General features: G+C 41.2%; 2 protein-coding genes across 2 annotated transcripts; one reads left to right on the plus strand and one right to left on the minus strand.

The window, feature by feature from the left end:
* Nucleotides 1-252: 252 nt before the first annotated feature.
* On the plus strand, nucleotides 253-8,490 carry ube2b (ubiquitin-conjugating enzyme E2B (RAD6 homolog)). The gene is given in 6 exon segments (NM_001160509.1): nucleotides 253-407; nucleotides 5,883-5,963; nucleotides 6,426-6,451; nucleotides 6,987-7,076; nucleotides 7,258-7,346; nucleotides 7,836-8,490. Coding segments are annotated over 6 exon segments (459 nt in total). The 5' UTR covers nucleotides 253-363; the 3' UTR covers nucleotides 7,965-8,490.
* Nucleotides 8,491-9,978: 1,488 nt separating this feature from the next.
* On the minus strand, nucleotides 9,979-11,499 carry LOC110533385 (XRN2 binding domain-containing protein 1). The gene is made up of 3 exons (XM_021617525.3): nucleotides 10,611-11,499; nucleotides 10,367-10,469; nucleotides 9,979-10,165 (listed from the first exon to the last, which is right to left on the minus strand). The coding sequence occupies exons 1-3, from the start codon at nucleotides 10,820-10,822 to the stop codon at nucleotides 10,157-10,159; spliced, it is 324 nt and encodes a 107-aa protein (XP_021473200.2). The 5' UTR covers nucleotides 10,823-11,499; the 3' UTR covers nucleotides 9,979-10,156.
* Between the last annotated feature and the right edge of the window lie 11,528 nt (nucleotides 11,500-23,027).

Here is a 23,027-nt window from a genome sequence, read left to right on the forward strand (position 1 = left end):
GAAGTTGGGATTAAACCATTATTTCTTGAGGAAAGTGTTAGCTTGTTAAATAAAAACAAACAACCGTTTATGTGATGTATGATAGACGACACTTTGAATACTAACCAAGTATAGGTGTCGTGTAAATTGCATGTACTGTTCACATATTGGATGAAATGTGTTAATTTGATAACATTCACACTACTCATAGTGAAAGTGGACTATTCCAAACGAATGTTCTTGCTTGTTTCCCCAGTGGAAGTACATGACGTCACTGTAGTTGTTTTGGAGAGAAGAAAAGGGCACAGACGGAAGATTTACCCAAAATAATACCGGGTTCGACAGATTTTTATGACCAAAGTATAATTTTTTACGTTTTGAATCATGTCTACTCCGGCTAGAAGACGACTTATGAGAGATTTCAAAAGGTAGTGCAACGTTTTGGCTCTGCTTTTGTGTGTTGTATTTAGCTAGCTAACGCGTTAGCTAATTTGAGGCCTGCAGTACATGTACACTGTTGTTTGTAGGTAACGTTAGCTAATCATAGAGCCAGTCATTAATTGAGTTCTTTGTACTGGCTGTCTGATATCTAACCAGTTGTAGTACTAGATCAATAATGTTGCTTCAATTAGCCAGCTAGAATGCATGCTAGAACTACATTGCCATACAGATGTTAGCTATCTAACCAGCTAACGTTAACTTGTTTTTTATTTTTTTTTATAGCTAGGTACATCTAGCTAAATCGAACTCGTCAGTCCCTCTGCATTTAGCTAACGTTAGATAGTTTAGTAAGGGAATTAAACTCTTAGTTAGCCAAAGACTTAGTAAGTTAATAACGTTAGATACAAATCAAATAAATTTGGTAGGTATCGATAAAAAAGGCTGTGCTAGCTGAGTTAAACTACTAGTAAACTAGCTAGGTTGCTAATCTCAGTGTACTGATGGCCGGACAGGTGTTACACAACCCTAATTTCTGATTGTGTTGCCCTGCTCTTGTATGCCGTTCCAGACCTATGAATTTAGGGACAACATTCAGCAACATTTTATCTAGGCAATAGTATAAGTATTCAGTTATGTGAAAGGAAAAACTCCAAAAATTGGGATTAGGCATAGATTTCAGAAGGAGGCCTTTATTCCTGATGAGGACAAACCCACCTGGCCAGGGCTTCATGTAAAGCCCCGGCAGCTACCGTCTGTTTGATTCCAGATGGCATCTGCCTGGGCAAGCCAATTAGTTACACTATAGCAGCTCAATGTCTGTCTCCAGAAGAGTCTGTAGCACACCTGCCAATGGAAAAAGGTGATACTTAGGAACTCCATGGAGACTCGTGTAGATGTGCATATACAGTTGAAGTCAGAAGTATACATTTAAACTCAGTTTTTCCTGACATTTGATCCTAGTAAAAATTCCCTGTCTTAGGTCAGTTAGGATCACCACTTTATTTTAAGAATGTGAAATGTCAGAATAATAGTAGTGATTTATTTCAGCTTTTATTTCTTTCATCACATTCCCAGTGGGTCTACATACACTCAATTAGTATTTGGTAGCATTGCCTTTAAATTGTTTCACTTGAGTCAAACGTTTTGGGTGGCCTTCCACAAGCTTCCCACAATAAGTTGGGTGATTTTTGGCCCATTCCTCCTGAAAGAGCTGGTGTAACTGAGTCAGGTTTGTAAGCCTCCTTGCTCGCACATGCTTTTTCAGTTCTGCCCACATATTTTCTATAGGATTGAGGTCAGGGCTTTGTGATGGCCACTCCAATACCTGGACTTTGTTGTCCTTAAGCCATTTTGCCACAACTTTGGAAGTATGCTTGAGGTCATTGTCCATTTGGAAGATCCATTTTACAACCAAGCTTTAACTTCCTGACTGATGTATTGATGTTGCTTCAATAAATATTCACTTCATTTTCCTACCTCATGATGCCATCTATTTTGTGAAGTGCACCAGTCCCTCCTGCAGTAAAGCACCCCCATAACATGTTGCTGCCACCCCCGTGCTTCACGGTTGGGATGAGGTTCTTCGGGTTGCAAGCCTCCCCCTTTTTCCTCCAAACATAACGATGGTCATTATGGCCAAACAGTTCTATTTTTGTTTCATCAGACCAGAGAACATTTCTCCAAAAAGTACGATCTTTGTCCCCATGTGCAGTTGCAAACCGTAGTCTGGCTTTTATTATTGTTTTGGAGCAGTGGCTTTTTCCTTGCTGAGCGGCCTTTCAGGTTGTCGATATAGGACTCGTTTAACTGTGGATATCGATACTTTTGTACCTGTTTCCTCCAGCATCTTCACAAGGTCCTTTGCTGTGCTGGGATTGATTTGCACTTCTCACACCAAAGTACATTCATCTCTAGGAGACAGAACGAGTCTCATTCCTGAGTGGTATGACGGTTGCGTGGTGCCATGGTGTTTATACTTGCAAACTATTGTTTGTACAGATGAACGTAGTACCTTCAGGTGTTTGGAAATGGCTCCCACGGATGAACCAGACTTGTTACTATGTTTTTTGGGGGGTCTTGGCTGATTTATTTTTATTTTCCCATGATGTCAAGCAAAGAGGCATTGAGTTTGAAGGTAGGCCTTGAAATACATCCACAGGTACACCTCCAATTGACTCAAATGATGTCAAATAGCCTATCAGAAACTTCTAAAGCCATGACATTTTCTGGAATTTTCCAAGCTGTTTGAAGGCAGTCAACTTAGTGTAAACTTCTGACCCACTGGAGTTGTGATACAGTGAATTATGAGTGACGACATCTGTCTGTAAACAATTATTGGAAATATTACTTGTCATGCACAAAGTAGATGTCCGAACTGACTTTCCAAAACTATAGTTTGTTAACAAGAAATTTGTGGAGTGGTTAAAAAACAAGTTTTAATGACTTCAACCTAAGTGTATGTAAACTTCTGATTTCAACTGTATAGTAACATTATAATCCTATTCTACCCTACCCTACTCTACTTGGCTGCCTCTGCCACCAATAGGCCTTGGAGCGTGGAGCATTCATAAGCATTGTGTGTTTGATCAATGGTTTTTTGAATTATATCTCACAGAACACATACTGGTAGAACTACATTGTTCATAAGATATTTATTTGTTATTTGTAGCCTATATCACAAGTCAAGTATCTGACAGCATCAAGATTTCCTTGCAGGGAACAACAACATTACCTTACTACCCTAATAAAGCATAATTAAAATGTGACTCACAATGGATAGCAGCACTGCAGTAGCCTTTCATTTTACAGTGGGTAGGGAGCTAACAGTAAATGGGGTTAATTGTGGTGGTATTTTCTGTAGAGACTTGTAGATGGATCTGAGAAATACAGTTTACCTTGTGCATGAAGGAAAGCTGTTAAAGTTAGATTTTTTTTGGAATGACACTGCTGGATTTAGTGACAAAATATGCTAGACAAGTTGGATAATTTTGTCTGTAAAATTAATTATGTGAGTAATGGCAGTGGAAACACCTTTTTTCATGTGCCAATATTGATATTAGAGTTTGACCGATTTATGATTTTTCAACGCTGACACAGATTATTGGAGGACCAAAAAAAGGCCGACACTGGTAAATCGGCCGATTTATTTGTAATAATGACAATTACAATAATACTGAATGAACACTTATTTTGACTTAATATAATACATCAATCAAATAAATTTAGCCTCATGAGTCTTCAATATTCCCAGGTAAGATGTTTTAGGTTGTAGTTATTATAGTAATTATAGGACTATTTCTCTGTCTACCATTTGTATTTAATTAACCTTTGACTATTGGATGTCCTTATAGGCACTTTAGTATTGCCAGTGTAACAGTATAGCTTCTGTCCCTCTCCTCGCTCCACCCTGGGCTCGAACCAGGAACACAACGACAACAGCCACCCTCGAAGCAGCGTTACCCATGCAGAGCAAGGGGAACAACCACTCCAAGTCTCAGAGCGAGTGACGTTTGAAACGCTATTAGCGCGCACCCCGCTAACTAGCTAGCCATTTCACATCGGTTACACAAGCCTAATCTCGGGAGTTGATAGGCTTGAAGTCATAAACAGCGCAATGCTTGACGCACAACGAAGAGCTGTTGGCAAAACGCACGAAAGTGCTGTTTGAATGAATGCTTACGAGCCTGCTGCTGCCTACCATCGCTCAGTCATACTGCTCTATCAAATCATAGACTTAGTTATAACATGATAACACACAGAAATACGAGCCTTAGGTCATTAATATGGTCGAATTCGGGAACTATCATCTCCAAAACAAGACGTTTATTCTTTCAGTGAAATACGGGAACCGTTCCGTATTTTATCTAAGGGGTGGCATCCATTAGTCTAAATATACTTGTTACATTGCACAACCTTCAATGTTATGTCATAATTCCATAAAATTCTGGCAAATTAGGCGGCCCAAACTGTTGCATATACACTGACTGCGTGCAATGAACGCAAGAGAAGTGACACAATTTCACCTGGTTAATATTGCCTGCTATCCTGGATTTCTTTTAGCTAAATATGCAGGTTTAAAAATATATACTTCTGTGTATTGATTTTAAGAAAGGCATTGATGTTCATGGTTAGGTACACATTGGAGCAACGATACGCACCGCATCGATTATATGCAACGCAGGACACGCTAGATGAACTAGTAATATCAACCATGTGTAGTTAACTAGTGATTATGATTGTTTTTTATAAGATTAAGTTTAATGCTAGCTAGCAACTTACCTTGGCTTACTGCATTCGCGTAACAGGCGGTCTCCTCGTGGAATGCAATGAGGCACGTGGTTAGAGCGTTGGACTAGTTAACTGTAAGGTTGCAAGATTGAATCCCCTGAGCTGACAAGGTGAAAATCTGTCGTTCTGCCCCTGAACGAGGCAGTTAACCCACCGTTCCTAGGCCGTCATCTAAAATAAGAATGTGTTAACTGACTTGCCTAGTTAAATAAAGATTAAATAAAGGTGTATAATTGTATTTTTTTTAATGGCCAAATCGGTGTCCAAAAATACCGATTTCCGATTATGAAAACTTGAAATTGGCCCTAATTAATCGGCCATTACGATTAATCGGTCAACCTCTAATTGATATTATAACCATCATATCGAATATGTTGTGTGATCCTCCCACTGTGAAAGCATTCAGTTTATTAGGCTACAGATGAAATTGGTGAAAGTGCAAGGTGATGAGCCTTTCCAATAAATATTGAGGGTCTTATTCTGGTGACATGTTTGATGCTTGGCTGCCGTTTGACAACAAAAAATATATAATTATTTTGTCCATAATAATCTCATGTAGGTGGCCTACCTGCACTGTATCTGTGAGCTGTTGGCTAGAGCACAGGTTCAAAGATCTGAGTGGGGACATTCACTATAACGCAACATTTCTTTTGTGACAAAACATCAGTAGCTTTGAAAATACATGGGAATTTAAGCGCAAGTTATTTTTATGTGCAATATGCTATCACACACAGCCTTTTATCTGCAACAAGTCAATTTGATGGACACATCATTGGTGGGAAAATGTGCATATTTTTTATGTGCACTATGCTATCACGCACAGCCTTTTATCTGCAACAAGTCAATTTGATGGACACATCATTGGTGGGAAAATGTGCATATTTTTTATGTGCACTATGCTATCACGCACAGCCTTTTATCTGCAACAAGTCAATTTGATGGACACATAATTGGTGGGAAAATGTGCATATTTTTTATGTGCAGATTTTAGAATATTTGCATTAAAATCTGTCACCAATCCAATGGAAACCTAGCAATAGCATTTCAGTTGAACTATTTTCTTGTTCACATAACTTTTGTACTCAATGGTAGAAGAAGGCACATAGATATCATCTTGTTTCTATCTGGGTTTTAAGTTTAATTCTATTGTTTCCTCTCCGTTTCTCTTTCCTCAGACTTCAAGAAGACCCACCAACTGGTGTGAGTGGTGCTCCATCAGAGAATAACATCATGCTTTGGAACGCGGTTATTTTTGGGTGAGTGTTCTAAAGCCATCCTTCTCATTTTGCCAGTCTGATCATCCTGGCATGGCACCAGGACTGTACGGATAACGTGGATATGGGCAAATTGAGCTGTGGTTTAGTCAGAGAGAGAGAGGGAGGGGTGTGTGTGTGTGTGTGTGTGTGTGTGTTGGCTGAGGGTTAGGCTAGATGGTGACATGTAGTTGTTGAGCTGTGGAAGGCCAGTGTGCCATATATAAAGTTAATTAGAAATGAGAGCATTTGTATTAATCCCAGTAATGTATGGTATTGTCATTCTCATTAATTGACCTTCTATTGTAATGTGCTATTAATAGTCCGTATCAAGATTGTAATTGTTACAACGGGGGAGTGTATAAGGAGTGGTATTGTGGCAATATGTTTGTTTTGGTAGTCAGGGTCAAATCGCTAATATGAATTTGTTACAGTGTAAGTAATTGTTCCTCCCTTTATTTGCAGGCCTGTGGCTACACCGTTTGAGGATGGTAAGTAAAAATGTTTTACTAAATCAATTACTAAACTTAGTTTATCATAATATTACTTTAACTCTTGAACTGGTTGCAATCGTCCTAACCAAGAGCAAAGTCAGTCTTTGTATTCTTTTGGGGTCCCGAGTGGTGCAGCGGTCTAATGCACTGTATCACATCCGGCTGTGATTGGGAGTCCCACAGGGCGGCGCACAATTGGCCCAGCGTCGTCAAGGTTTGGCCTGGATAGGCCATCATTGTAAATAAGAATTTGTTCTTAACTCACTTGCCTAGTTAAAGGTTAAAAAAATAATAATACTAAATACATTCTAAAGTGTGATATATTTTGACAGGTTCATGACTCTGCTGCCTTTTGAGTTTTGCATATATACTGGGTGAGCCTTCATATTCAGGCTTATATTAGTCATGTCAGACTGGTGGGAGTGGACAAGACATTTATTTTGTCTCAATAAAGGCTGACCCTGTAAAACAACACGTCACATACACCGGATAGGTACAATGAAAACTCATTTTTTTCTACTTGTCTCCGCAGGAACTTTTAAGCTTGTGATAGAATTTTCAGAAGAGTACCCTAACAAGCCACCCACGGTTCGATTTATCTCCAAAATGTTTCACCCAAATGGTAAGAGAGTCCTTATGGACACATTCAAGATGTCCTAAATACTTTAGCCATGTTCTTGATGGGATAGGGAACACATTATGAACTTTTCAGCATTTCGCTTTTTAATGAGAGTAAGCTATTCTGTTTCATGATTGTGTATAAATGTTTCTTAGAAATTAAAACAATCATTTTGATCTCGTAGTTTATGCAGATGGCAGTATATGTTTAGACATCCTTCAGAATCGTTGGAGCCCCACATATGATGTGTCGTCCATTCTGACGTCTATCCAGGTTGGTTTGTAATCCTCTCCTCTATCAGTCTGACATCATAATGTGTTTCTATATTTTACTTCATTGTTGTTTTGCAGTATGTTCTGTGGGGAAAACGATTCACTGCAGAGTAGATATCTGATCATAGCAGCAACCTTTGGGTCACACCTTATTTGGATAGTCCATCTGTAGATGGTCATACTATCGGTTGATAAGCAAACTGCTTGCTAAGTTTACGGTTAGAGTAAGGGCTAGTAGATAGTCCAGCTGTAGATTTTGTGGTATTTCTGCTCCTCGATATTCATAAGACTGTGACTCAGCTACCTCACTAAAGGTGTAGGGTTCAAGAACCCACACACTTTTTCATAATGGTGTAGGGTCCAAGAACCCCACACTTTCATACCGGTGTAGGGGTCCAAGAACCACACTTTTTTTATATTGGTGTAGGGTACAAGAACCAGTTTCATACCGGTACATTCAATCACTCTTTTTGTGTGTGTGTGTCGACAGTCGCTGTTGGATGAGCCAAATCCTAACAGTCCAGCAAACAGCCAGGCTGCACAGCTTTATCAAGAAAACAAGCGGGAGTATGAGAAGAGAGTTTCTGCCATCGTGGAGCAGAGCTGGGTGGACTCCTAACACATCTTCCACCCCGGCTTCTCATCACTCGTATCAAATACTTACATCTTTCATTTAGCTCCTCCAAGAAAAGAAGTCAACATCAGAAGAACTAAAGTGCCACCAGAAAATAATAAAAAAAACAAGTAGGGACTTTTACTTGCTTGCCAATACAACTGAGGAAAATCTGATTATTATTTTTTTTTTATTGCATGATGTGAAATAAGTTATTGCAAGCATAATTTGTAATACATATTTTTTGTTGGATTGATGCTGTTACTGTTTAGTTTATACAGACTTTTTTAACATCTCTTGGTTTGAACAGAACTTAATTGGTAGAAAACCATAAAACATTATTTGTTGAGTGGCTTCCTCAAATTCTGCATTGTTTGTCATGTAGCATTAATTTGAAACCAATTGTCCAGCTATAAAGCAGACAGATTCTCTTGCCCCAATCCTGAATAAAAGGAGTCAGTACTATTCATCACGATAACTAGGGCATTCTGCATGTTGACAATAATAAAGAAACTGGTCGCCAACCTTTTCTAAAAGATGGCTGATGTGATCTGTAACAGTTTTATCGAGTTCAAGTACAGTGGCACTTGTAAGAGGACATTTGGAGTTTGGCTCATCTAGGAACATGGACAGATAGTGGAAACCAGACATCAGGACTACAGAGTAAGGGCTGATTGCAACACAAATCCATGCATCTGCTTTTTCTCCAAGCCTGGAAATGTTTTTTTTCACGCTTGCATTTCTCTTCACTTTATCTTCTACCCAATGAAAGGTAGCTTGCTTGAGATTTTTTTGTTGTGACAGACAGTACGGGTCATATTGTAGCTCATGGTTTATTTCACCTTAGGAGAAGGGATGTGTTATACATTTGTGAATTTACTCTAAAAACAAAACAATGTTATATATGCTGTATAAACATAAAACACATTTTTCAGACTTTGAGATGATTTTGATTTCAGCTCATTTGTTTTGAGTGCAGCTGTGGCATTGTGTGTCATATGTGGAGGGATATTCAACTCTTACACTACAAGGTCCAGAGCCTGCTGGTTCTTTTCTACCTGATGTCCCAGGTCTAAATTAGTCTCTGATTAGAGGGGAACAATGAAAAAAGGAGTGGAACTGGTTGAGGTCCAGAGTTGATGGGACTAGGGTAAATAATCCTCATCCCTGCATCCTCAATGGGGAGTAGCAGGCCACCAGGAACCTCCCAAGAGCCAAATGCAGACCGGGGATCTGTGGGAATGTGCAACCAGAGGTAGTAGATAAGACGGACAGGGGGCAGTGTTCCCCTTAATGCCCAATGGGCACGCTCCAGGGCCTGATGTGTGTGGTGAATTCATAAAACTGTTTAAGAACCAAACGGAGCAAAACAAGCTTCTGTTGAACATATTCAAGTAGGTCCTTTCATTACGCTGATTCTATTGCAAAACATTTTGCAATGGAGAACACAATTTTGGCTCACAGTAGGACTCATTCAGGTAGGTCCCTCCGTTTCGTATGCTCAGTTTGGTTCTTAAGCGGTTTCTGTAATTAATTGAATACACCCCTGGAGTGTATTCATTATGTCAGTTGTAAAATGTTTCTTATACGGAACGGGGACAGACCTATCTGAATTTGTTTGATAGAAACTTGTTTGTTGCAAAAAGGTTCAGTTTCCTACAATTTGGACATAACTACATCCCAGCACAAACTGTAGAAAGCACATTGGCGCAGAAGATCTGAGGTTTATCCCCTCTCGTTAAATGGGTTTTGAGGAGGCAAAGGGGAGGAATCAAGGTAGTACAATGTTAACCCTGGGGTAATTTGGGAGAACATGTGAAGACCAAATGGAAAGCCCTTTTCTGGTCACCTTCAAAATGGAATTTGAATCTGAGATGCACCGCTGCAGACTTTGAACATATAAAAAGCGTAAATCACACGGCATATTCCTGGCCGTACCATGCTTTGTTCTTGCAACATTTTCCCACCCATTTTATTCTCATAATGGGCCTCGAGTTTATTAGATATTGAATCAGGCAAGTCACCTAAAATTATTTTAATGTATAAAATGTTTAGCTTGTGTTACATGTTGTAATACACAAAAAAATTAAAAACAAGAAGCTTGCATGTTATTAAAATAACATCTTAAAACCATATGCAGCTGAGTAAAGTTGGACAGTAACGTAATCCATCCATAACGGAGCAGGTCATCCATCCATTCATCGTTTCTGAAGGAGGGAGACAAAATGATTATGGTTGTGTCTCCTTACACTGTTACCTTGCCTCCTTTGGTCTGTTTTGGAAGGCATAGCTAGAGACTAGACACCAGCCTAATTGCTTTCAACTGTCTTATCGTTTCTAGATTTGTGTTCATGAAAGAAGGCAAGGCAGGAAGAGGAAGCATTATTTTGATATGAAATATAACCAACCTGATTTTTCATGATCTCATCTCTGGTTTTGAAAACAGGGGCATCCTCCACAACAATTCCTTCGGCCATTTCATTCACTTTCTCCAAGAGGTCTGGACTGTATCTGAGAGAACATACAGGAACAGCAGTTAGTCAGCTACCTATATTGCATGCCATACATTTGGTATATTAAGTTAAAATGCATTTTAGCTAAATAGCAAGTCAAGAAGTCAATGCACGCGATGAGTATTTATTGTTAACTCACCGACAGCCAAGAAACACGTTGTTGGCCCATACCATGGACAAAGCAAGCAGCTGATCAATGTGTGGGTCCTCAAAGTCGTTTATATTTCTGAATAGGAAGGCCCTCCTGGCCTTCCAATGTTTTTCACTTTCGGAGATACCACGATATGTATCTACAAGCTCGGACAAATGCCTGTTTTGTTCAATGAATTCCTCGATATCACCCTCGGCCATTTCGACAAGTACACAAGACTTCCTAACACAAAAATGATTGTACGCAGAAGCAGAACCGAAGGCAGGAAGCTTTTCCTTCTATGGTATTCTGGCGGTCTGCCATCTACTGGATGGGGTGAAAACTGATAAACGTTTACTCAAAATAACAGGGATAAGGGAAAGGTGAAAAAAGATACTTCTAAATGTCTAAAGTAAACAAAAACTTTACTCCTTCAGTCGGATTAAAAGGTATATTCAGATCCCTACACGGGCTCAGGAACCTGGGAGGGGTGGCCTCTTCATTCAGTATTCCCTGTAACAATTTCGCCTGTCCTGGAGATCCAGAAAGCATTTTGCTGCCTTCACAATGATATCTAGCTTCTTAGATTTTTTATTCGTTTGAGTAGTTCAATTTATTACTTGCGCAATAAATGTTACAAAGTCCACCTTCTTCACTGTTAAGCCGAAACCATGTCAAAACTTGCGTGCGAGAGTAAAAAGCGTCAATTCACATACACTGCGTAGTGTATGCCAACTTAATTGTCATGAGAATCCATAATAAACAGTTGTATTTGTTATGTTCGCTATGTAGCCCTTGTATATTTTTGTTGTCTGCTCCTTTAGACTCACCGTATCTGTCATATGGGAGCCACTGTACCTGCATGGCTGCATTAAACAGTTACGTTTTAAGGCTCCCGAGTGGCACTACATTTTAGTGCATAATGCGTCACTGCAGGCCCTGGTTCCAATCCAGGCTGCGTCACACCCGGCAGTGATTGGGAGTCCCATTGGGTGGCGCACAATTGGCTCAATGTCGTCGGTGTTTGGCCGGGGTAGGCTGTCATTGTAAAAATCCTATTGTTCTCAACTGACTTGCCTAGTTAAATAAGAAAATGTTAGCAAAGAAATGTTTGTACATCTCTACAAAATAAAATACAGAAATACCTTATTTACATAAGTATTCAGACCCTTTGCTATGAAACACGAAAATGTGCTCAGGTGAATCCTGTTTCATTTGATTACCCTTGAGATGTTTCTACAACCTGATTGGAGTCCACCTGGGGTAAATTAAATTGATTGGACATGATTTGGAAAGGCACACATCTGTATAAGGTCCCCCCCACCCCCCACAGTTGACAGTGCATGTCAGAGCAAAAACCAAGCCTTGAGGTCGAAGGAATTGTCCGTAGAGCTCAGAGACAGGATTGTGTTGATGCACAGATCTGGGGAAAGGTAGCAAAAAATGTCTGCAGCATTGAAGGTCCCCAAGAACACAGTGGCCTCCATCATTCTTAAAATGGAAGAAGTTTGGAACCAACAAGACTCTTCCTATAGCTGGCCGCCCGGCCAAGGGAAGGGCGGAGAAGGGCCTAGGTCAGGGAAGTGACCAAGAACCGGATGGTCACTCTGACATAGCTCCAGGGTTAGTCTGAGGAGATGGGAGAATATTCCAGAAGGACAACCATCGCTGCAGCACTCCCCCAATCAGGCCTTTATGGTAGAGAGGCCAGACGGAAGCCACTCTTCAGTAAAAGGCACATGACAGCCCCCTTGGAGTTTGCCAAAAGGCACCTAAACACTCTTAGACCATGAGAAATTAGATTCTCTGGTCTGATGAAACAAAGATTGAACTCTTTGGCATGAATGCCAAGCGTCACGTCTGGAGGTTAAGCTAGCACCATCCCTACGGTGAAGCATGGTGGTGGCAGCATCATGCTGTGGGGATGTTTTTCAATAGCAGGGACTGGGAGACTAGTCAGGATTGAGGGAAAGATGAACAGAGCAAAGAACAGAGCAAATAACAGAGATCCTTGATGAAAACCTGCTCCAGAACGCTGAGGACCTCAGACTGGGACGAAGGTTCACCTTCCTACAGGACAACGACCCTAAGCACACAACCAAGACAACGCAGGCGTGGTTTCAATACAAATCTCTGAATGTCCTTGAGTGGCCCAGCCAGAGCCCGGACTTGAACCTGATCAAACATCTCTGGAAAGACCTGAAAATAGCTGTGCAGCAACGCTCCCCATCCAACCTGACAGAGCTTAAGAGTATCTGCAGAGAAGAATGGGAGAAACCCCCAAAAAACAGGTGTGCCAAGCTTGTAGCGTCATACCCAAGAAGACTTGAGGCTGTATACGCTGCCATAGGTGCTTCAACAAAGTACTTAGCAAAGGGTCTGAATACTTATGTAAATGTAATATTTCAGTTATTTATTTTTAATAGCAAAAACATGTCAATTTGTTTTTGCTTTGTCATTATGGGTTATTGTGTGTAGATTGACATTTTTTATTTAATCCATTTTAGAAAAAGGCTAAGGTAACAAAATGTGGAAAAAGTCAAGGGGTCTGAATACTTTCAGAATGCACTGTACACCCGAGCAGTTTATAAAGAATTTAGTTTGTCTCATTCCCTCTTGAAATCGGAGTGCTCTAGTTTTCCAGCCTAGCTTGCCCTCGGCTATATGTGATCGAAATACAGGTAGGCTGCATTTTTGTAACTTTTTTAAAGATTTTTTATTTAACATTTATTTGACTAGGCAAGTCCGTTCAGAACAAATTCTTATTTACAATGACGGCCTACCAAAAGGCGAAAGGCCTCCTGCGGGGAAGGGGGCTGGGATTAAAAATACAAAATATAATATAACACAACACATATAAAGCGAGACCAAGCAACACAACATGACAACATGGTAGCAACACAACATGGCAGAAGCACAATATGGTAGCAGCCCAAAACATGGTACAAAATGCTTTGTAAAAAAATGTATAGCCTATTTGACTGAAACCTTAGTTTACTGCCCAATACATTTTAAACTACATCTTTTGCTAGTCAACTAAGCATAACATATCAATTTGTCAAATTACTTTGCTACAAATGACCTACGTATTTTCCACCACAATGCTTATTTTATTATATATTTTTTGTAGCTTGATGTTTTTTTATTTTATTAATACAAAATTATGATTTTTTTTGTGTGTATAAAGACTTTGGCAACAAGAATTTAAAAAAAATAATAATTTCAATGCTTGTTATCATTGCAATAGTAACATATATCCTTCATGTCAAAAACATGGGTAGTGTTCAAAAAGGTAAATAAGTATGCTGCAAGGTTTTCCCAAAAACCTGGCACAGTTTTAATTTAATAGAAGTGTGTAAGATTTTAAACATTGATGATATCTGCATCTCAAAAATATCAACAAATTTGAACAACAGACTTACATGGATATATCTTATGTAGAATCTTAAAGGGCACTTTGTCACGGCTGTTGCAAGAACGTGACCAAGGCGCAGCGGATGTTGAGTTCCACATATTTCATTCCAAGAAAAACTTAAACAAAACCAAATATATCAATAAACCAACAACTAAACGTGACTACGTGGTGCACAAACACAAAACAATATCCCACAAACACAGGTGGGAAAAATAGCTACTTAAATATGATCCCATATTAGAGACAACGATTACCAGCTGCCTCTAATTGGGAATCATACAAAACACCAACATAGAAAATATAAACTAGAACACAACATAGAAATTATAAACTAGAATACCCCCTAGTCATGCCCTGACCTACTACACCATAGAGAAACAAGGGCTCTCTATGGTCAGGGCGTGACAGAACCTGCACAGGACATAGCGGGCTGAGGAGGCGCACTGGAGATCTGGTGCATGGAGCCCTCACATATGGCACCGGACTGATGACCCGCTCTTCAGCACGCTTGCGCTACCGCATACTCCTAGCCAACTCCATTCTCCAGTATTCTTCCTCACACTGTTCCATGCGGGCTCTGGCACTCTCCTTGGGTCGACTGACAACTTCTCTATCGCCTGCTCCATGTGCTCTTGTGCTCCATGTGTTCTCATGGGCTCTTCCCGTGGCTCAGCCGGCCACCCCTTGTACCCCCCCAAAAAATCTTGGGGTTGTCCTTGGGCTTTCTTTGGATGCGACCCTCACCTGTCAGGAGTCGGGATGAGACAGACAGGCAGACAGGCAGCATTTCTCAGCCAGTCTAAATCATGAATCAGCATGCATCAGTTTTATGGATATATATACGTATATATATATATATACAGTGCCTTGCGAAAGTATTCGGCCCCCTTGAACTTTGCGACCTTTTGCCACATTTCAGGCTTCAAACATAAAGATATAAAACGGTATTTTTTTGTGAAGAATCAACAACAAGTGGTACACAATCATGAAGTGGAACGACATTTATTGGATATTTCAAACTTTTTTAACAAATCAAAAACTGAAAAATTGGTCGTGCAAAATTATTCAGCCCCTTTACTTTCAGTGCAGCAAACTCTCTCCAGAAGTTCAGTGAGGATCTCTGAATGATCCAATGTTGACCTAAATGACTAATGATGATAAATACAATCCACCTGTGTGTAATCAAGTCTCCGTATAAATGCACCTGCACTGTGATAATCTCAGAGGTCCGTTAAAAGCGCAGAGAGCATCATGAAGAACAAGGAACACACCAGGCAGGTCCGAGATACTGTTGTGAAGAAGTTTAAAGCCGGATTTGGATACAAAAAGATTTCCCAAGCTTTAAACATCCCAAGGAGCACTGTGCAAGCGATAATATTGAAATGGAAGGAGTATCAGACCACTGCAAATCTACCAAGACCTGGCCGTCCCTCTAAACTTTCAGCTCATACAAGGAGAAGACTGATCAGAGATGCAGCCAAGAGGCCCATGATCACTCTGGATGAACTGCAGAGATCTACAGCTGAGGTGGGAGACTCTGTCCATAGGACAACAATCAGTCGTATATTGCACAAATCTGGCCTTTATGGAAGAGTGGCAAGAAGAAAGCCATTTCTTAAAGATATCCATAAAAAGTGTTGTTTAAAGTTTGCCACAAGCCACCTGGGAGACACACCAAACATGTGGAAGAAGGTGCTCTGGTCAGATGAAACCAAAATTGAACTTTTTGGCAACAATGCAAAACGTTATGTTTGGCGTAAAAGCAACACAGCTGAACACACCATCCCCACTGTCAAACATGGTGGTGGCAGCATCATGGTATGGGCCTGCTTTTCTTCAGCAGGGACAGGGAAGATGGTTAAAATTGATGGGAAGATGGATGGAGCCAAATACAGGACCATTCTGGAAGAAAACCTGATGGAGTCTGCAAAAGACCTGAGACTGGGACGGAGATTTGTCTTCCAACAAGACAATGATCCAAAACATAAAACAAAATCTACAATGGAATGGTTCAAAAATAAACATATCCAGGTGTTAGAATGGCCAAGTCAAAGTCCAGACCTGAATCCAATCGAGAATCTGTGGAAAGAACTGAAAACTGCTGTTCACAAATGCTCTCCATCCAACCTCACTGAGCTCGAGCTGTTTTGCAAGGAGGAATGGGAAAAAATGTCAGTCTCTCGATGTGCAAAACTGATAGAGACATACCCCAAGCGACTTACAGCTGTAATCGCAGCGAAAGGTGGCGCTACAAAGTATTAACTTAAGGGGGCTGAATAATTTTGCACGCCCAATTTTTCAGTTTTTGATTTGTTAAAAAAGTTTGAAATATCCAATAAATGTCGTTCCACTTCATGATTGTGTCCCACTTGTTGTTGATTCTTCACAAAAAAATACAGTTTTATATCTTTATGTTTGAAGCCTGAAATGTGGCAAAAGGTCGCAAAGTTCAAGGGGGCCGAATACTTTCGCAAGGCACTGTACATGTATAAAAAAAAGTAAATTGAAAAAATGTCAAACGAAGTGCAGCTAGTTTGCAGTCTCCAGCTTTAGTTTGAAGTTATTGTGTTAGCTGTGTTTTTTAAGTTATTGTGTTAGCTTTGTTGTTGGCTAGCTCCTCTGAACAACAGTGTCCTGACAAGAGAGCACATTTTCTATGCCAGGCAAAATGACGCCTCATTAGCTCATTGTTTTGAATGTATCCAAATAAATGTCACTAGAAAACAGCTTAAACAAATGCAAATGCAGCTACTGTCTGCACTGTTTTACGTGACTGTAAGTTAGCCTTAGTTGGCGAGCTAGCAAGCAAGGAATAAGATAGTTGCCAACCAGTATGGAAATGAAACATTTAGAACGAACGACTGGGTTGTGTCCATAGATAAAGAACAGAAAGACTGAACGACTGGATCGCGTCTCTGGCAACCGAACCAATAGAACGAACGACCAGTCGGCTTGGGTAGCAACCCTAGATTTGTGTCGGGACTACATCTAGTCAAAGGATGAAATAGTATGAATAAATTCATCACAATAACGTTTTTAATGAAAATATGTTAATCATTATTTGAAAATGTTGGTAACCCATTGTATAAAAGTGATAATGCCCTCGAAGCTGGTATTTGGAGGATATATCCAAAAATTGTCTTCTCGGGCATCATCACTTAAACAAACACTTTTTTTATTTTTCAGTTAAGTTATAGTTCGAACAGTAAATGTACTCTTGGCAGCACTCACAGTTCGAGTGTGGTTCATGTCATGTCACCAGAGTTGACCAGTAATTTTTCTTCCTTCGATGAACGTGTGTGGGCCCTTGAACCCAGCCTTCTTTCTCTCTTGTCGAGCCTTCTGTATATGTGGCCACAGTTTCTCCCTGGCTGTCTGATCTTGCGATATCAGAGCCTCTTGGATGCGAAGCTTCTTCTCACCTGGAAAATTTTCCAGATGATGACCATGTAGTGGCACATAGTGAAGCACATGATGACATTGTGACCTTTCCATCAGACCTTTGTTTCCCAAGTTGATGTATCACATCGATCACGTCTTTTAGCTTGTCTTTGATGCACAGAGCCACCTTTCCCAGGAAATTGATGACTGCTTCCCTAATGTCCTCTCCCTCTATCTCTCTTACCTGTTGGATTTTCAGATTCCACCTGTGAGATTACCATGGAAGTTTAGCTACATTCTCAACAGCTCATTATTTTGGGATTGCAGTTTCTTCAGCTCGTTATCTTTTCCTTGTTCTCACTCACAACTGTGTGAAGCTGACGGACAGTCTGACAAATTGTAAATCTTCTTTGATGTTTCTTTAGTAGCCCACTCTATGATGGAAACTTTGGAGAACGTGGCGTCTTGTTTAGTAGTCAGGGTCTGGATTGCAGAGAAAAGTTCAGACATGGAAATGTCCTCTCACTTTTTTCTCCGGTGGATTTTTATTTGGGGTCTGAGGTAAAGAGGTTACAAGGATCTCGTCCTGGTCCATCTTGTCTTTTCTCTTGCTTGAGCTCGCGGCATCTTGTGTATCCATGCCGCTTTGGCTCTTGTCGTAGCAAGTTAGCATGCCTGCCGTCTTCTGTCAGGTTTTCTGTCATGTTCTTCCCATTTAACTTGACTAAAACTAACTCTAAATTTGCCATATGTAGCTAAAACCAGTTATAGTTAGTTTCTTGCTACATTGATAGCCAATATTAGGCTGTTAACCACCTAACCCTGGAAGTTGCTTGGACAAGTGAGAAAACACTCCCTCTCACAGCGACACCATCTCGGCCTCCCTTATAGACTTGCTTTCTAATTTGAAGCTCTTTGCACGCGTGACGCCATTGATGCTTGAGGCCCTCTGTTTTCTCTCGGTCACTACCATGCATTCTAACTTGCTAGTAAAATAATGCTTTTCATTTGATTTGGGCCTTAGTGTGTCAGGATCCTTCTCCTGAACAGCATTCACTGCAGGCTTAGGGACATCCACTACAATCTCTTCTCTACTCACTTCTTTAGCTATTTTCACAGCCTCCACATAGGAGACCTGCTAGATAGCCCTGATCCTAGCTACTGCAACTTCCATCTTAGGGCACTCCGGGAAAGTGATTCCCATTACAATTACAGCAATGTGCTTCAGACTATTATTTATTCGACAAACACTTGCCACGTGTCCAAACGTTTTACAATTGTAACACTGCAGCGGTTTCTGTACATAATGTCTCACCGCATATCTCACATACCCAAGTTTTACATAAGCCAGGAGAACCATTTAATCAAGACAGTAAAATCGATCGTCTTTCCTCCTTCTTTCCATCTATCAGTCAGGTCAAGTGACGTGCGTCTACCACTCCTGGCATGTTATCCCTAAACCACACAGCCTCTATGTCCAACGAGCGATGACACCTTTTAACCTGTGCCCTACTCTGAAAATCCAAGCTTTCCACATCATACGTCAATAGCTTGTCAAGCCACACAGAGATTTCTCTTTTTGATACACGAAATCAACATCATACCGTTCCTGGTCACTCTGACCATTTCCATTTTTCCCAGTCTTTCTTCACCATCTTCGAGAAATCAAACTGTCACCCCAAAAAACATAATTGCTCATGAATCTCACTCCAACCATGAACTGCTGTTCATTTCCAACTTCAACCCTTTTTACTCCACTCTTCTTTACCATCATCCACTCATTCTCACCAACTTTACTTGAGCCAACAGAATCACACAATGCTTCCGCATCCGCTATTGCTTCTAAACTCGGACCCATGAAGGAAGTTTCTTCTTCGGTGGGGTTTAACTGCGGTTGGTATCCAATATGTTACATTACCGCCCCCAACTTGACTATAGTATAAATCCATTGTACATTGTGCTAGAAAAAAATTCAACAATACATCCTTCCAACTAACCCTACACTCATTAAAAACCCACTACCCCATTCCACTACTTTGACCTTATCTTTGACCCTAGGTGGAGGTGGAAATTAGCAGACTTTTTGATCTGTAAAGTAAGTAACTTTAATGTGTCAAGCAGATTATACGTTTTCTTTGCTATTTCCAAAACGTAGCGATGTTTCAGACATGGATTTCATGTTGTAATGTTAACAAGGTACTCAAAAGTAGTTCAAAGTAATGTTTTCATTTTATTAGCAAAAACAAAACTTGTTTACACAGCAAAATTGTTGAGGAAATCAGCCTTGTGTGCATAGCGATGATGAAAATAATTTGTCCCCAACGGTCTAGGCAACCAGTTTTGATAGCCTTTAGCCGCACCCTCATCCTACTCCTCTGTTCCGCGGGTGATGTGGAGGTAAACCCAGGCCCTGCATGTCCTCAGGCACCCTCATTTGTTGACTTCTGTGATCGAAAAAGCCTTGGTTTCATTCATGTCAACATCAGAAGCCTCCTCCCGAAGTTTGTTTTACTCACTGCTTTAGCACACTCTGCCAACCCTGATGTCCTTGCCGTGTCTGAATCCTGGCTTAGGAAGGCCACCAAAAATTCTGAGATTTCCATACCCAACATTTTCCGTCAAGATAGAACTGCCAAAGGGGGAGGAGTTGCAGTCTACTGCAGAGATAGCCTGCAAAGTAATGTCATACTTTCCAGGTCCATATCCAAACAGTTCGAACTACTAATTTTAAAAATGACTATCTCCAGAAATAAGTCTCTCATTGTTGCCGCCTGCTACCGACCCCCCTCAGCTCCCAGCTGTGCCCTGGACAACATTTGTGAATTGATCGCCCCGCATCTAGCTTCAGAGTTTGTTCTGTTAGGTGACCTAAACTGGGATATGCTTAACACCCCGGCAGTCCTACAATCTAGGCTAGATGCCCTCAATCTCACACAAATCATCAAGGAACCCACCAGGTACAACCCTAAATCTGTAAACACGGGCACCCTCATAGACATTATCCTGACCAACTGGCCCTCCAAATACACCTCCGTTGTCTTCAATCAGGATCTCAGCGATCACTGCCTCATTGCCTGTATCCGCTATGGGTCCGCGGTCAAACGACCACCCCTCATCACTGTCAAAAGCTCGCTAAAACACTTCTGCGAGCAGGCCTTTCTAATCGACCTGGCCTGGGTATCCTGGAAGGATATTGACCTCATCCCGTCAGTTGAGGATGCCTGGTCATTCTTTAAAAGTAACTTCCTCACCATCTTAGATAAGCCTGCTCCGTTCAAAAAATACAGAACTAAGAACAGATATAGCCCTTGGTTCACTCCAGACCTGACTGCCCTCGACCAGCACAAAAACATCCTGTGGCGGACTGCAATAGCATCGAATAGTCCCCGCGATATGCAACTGTTCAGGGAAGTCTGGAACCAATACATGCAGTCAGTCAGGAAAGCAAAGGCCAGCTTCTTCAGGCAGAAATTTGCATCTTGTAGCTCTAACTCCAAAAAGTCCCCCCCCCCCCGCAGCTACTCGCCCAACCTCCCCAGCTTATCCTTTACCCAAATCCAGATAGCAGATGTTCTGAAAGAGCTGCAAAACCTTGACCCATACAATCAGCTTGGCTTGACAATCTGGACCCTCTATTTCTGAAACTATCCGCCGCCATTGTCGCAACCCCTATTACCAGCCTGTTCAACCTCTCTTTCGTATCGTCTGAGATCCCCAAGGAATGGAAAGCTGCCGCGGTCATCCCCCTCTTCAAAGGGGGAGACACCCTGGAGCCAAAATGTTACAGACCTATATCCATCCTGCCCTGCCTATCTAAGGTCTTCGAAAGCCAAGTCAACAAACAGATCACTGACCATCTCGAATCCCACCATACCTTCTCCTCTGTGCAATCTGGTTTCCGAGCCGGTCACGGGTGCACCTCAGCCACGCTCAAGGTACTAAACAATATCATAACCGCCATCGATAAAAGACAGTACTGTGCAGCCGTCTTCATCGACCTGGCCAAAGCTTTCGAATCTGTCAATCATCAGATTCTTAACGGCAGACTCAGTAGCCCCGGTTTTTCTAATGACTGCCTTGCCTGGTTCACCAACTACTTTGCAGACAGAGTTCAGTGTGTCAAATTGGAGGGCATGTTGTCAGGTCCTCTGGCAGTCTCTATGGGGGTGCCAAAGGGTTCAATTCTCGGACCGACTCTTTTCTCTGTATATATCAATGATGTTGCTCTTGCTGCGGGCGATTCCCTGATCCACCTCTTACGCAGACGACACCATTCTGTATACCTCCTTCTTTGGACACTGTGCTATCTAACCTCCAAACGAGCTTCAATGCCATACAACACTCTTTCCGTGGCCTCCAACTGCTCTTAAATGCTAGTAAAACCAAATGCATGCTTTTCAACCGTTCGCTGCCTGCACCCGCATGCCCGACTAGCATCACCACCCTGGATGGTTCTGACCTAGAATATGTGGACATCTATAAGTACCTAGGTGTCTGGCTAGACTGTAAACTCTCCTTCCAGACTCATATCAAACATCTCCAATCTAAAATCAAATCTAGAGTCGGCTTTCTATTTCGCAACAAAGCCTCCTTCACTCACCCTGCCAAACTTACCCTAGTAAAACTGACTATCCTACCGATCCTCGACTTCGGCGATGTCATCTACAAAATTGCTTTCAACACTCTACTCAGCAAACTGGATGCAGTTTATTACAGTGCCATCCGTTTTGTCACTAAAGCACCTTATACCACCCACCACTGCGACCTGTATGCTCTAGTCGGCTGGCCCTCGCTACATATTCGTCGCCAGACCCACTGGCTCCAGGTCATCTACAAGTCCATGCTAGGTAAAGCTCCGTCTTATCTCAGTTCACTGGTCACAATGGCAACACCCACACGTAGCACACGTTCCAGCAGGTGTATCTCACTGATCATCCCTAAAGCCAACACCTCATTTGGCTGCCTTTCCTTCCAGTTCTCTGCTGCCTGTGACTGGAACGAATTGCAAAAATCGCTGAAGTTGGAGACTTTTATCTCCCTCACCAACTTTAAACAACTGCTATCTGAGCAGCTAACCGATCGCTGCAGCTGTACATAGTCCATCTGTAAATAGCCCACCCAATTTACCTACCTCATCCCCATACTGTTTTTATTTATTTACTTTTCTGCTCTTTAGCACACCAGTATCCCTACCTGCACATGACCATCTGCTCATTTATCACTCCAGTGTTAATCTGGTAAATTGTAATTATTCGCCTACCTCCTCATGCCTTTTGCACACAATGTATATAGACTCTTTCTTTTTTTCTACTGTGTTATTGACTTTTTTATTGTTTACTCCATGTGTAACTCTGTATTGTTGTCTGTTCACACTGCTATGCTTTATCTTGGCCAGGTCGCAGTTGTAAATGAGAACTTGTTCTCAACTAGCCTACCTGGTTAATAAAAGGTGAAATAAATAAAATCAAATAAATAAATGAATACTGTTTATGAAGTAGAGAGTGGCAACCCATCATTCAGGGCAGGTGGGTTTTGAGCCCCACCTGTTTAGCTTAAATAGAAATAAATACATGTCACGCCCTGACCTCAGTTATCTTTGTTTTCTTTATTATTTTGGTTAGGTCAGGGTG

The sequence above is a fragment of the Oncorhynchus mykiss genome, chromosome 10 (genome assembly GCF_057628025.1).
Source record: "Oncorhynchus mykiss isolate SJ-2025 chromosome 10, ASM5762802v1, whole genome shotgun sequence".
NCBI classification, from domain to species: Eukaryota; Metazoa; Chordata; class Actinopteri; order Salmoniformes; family Salmonidae; genus Oncorhynchus; species Oncorhynchus mykiss.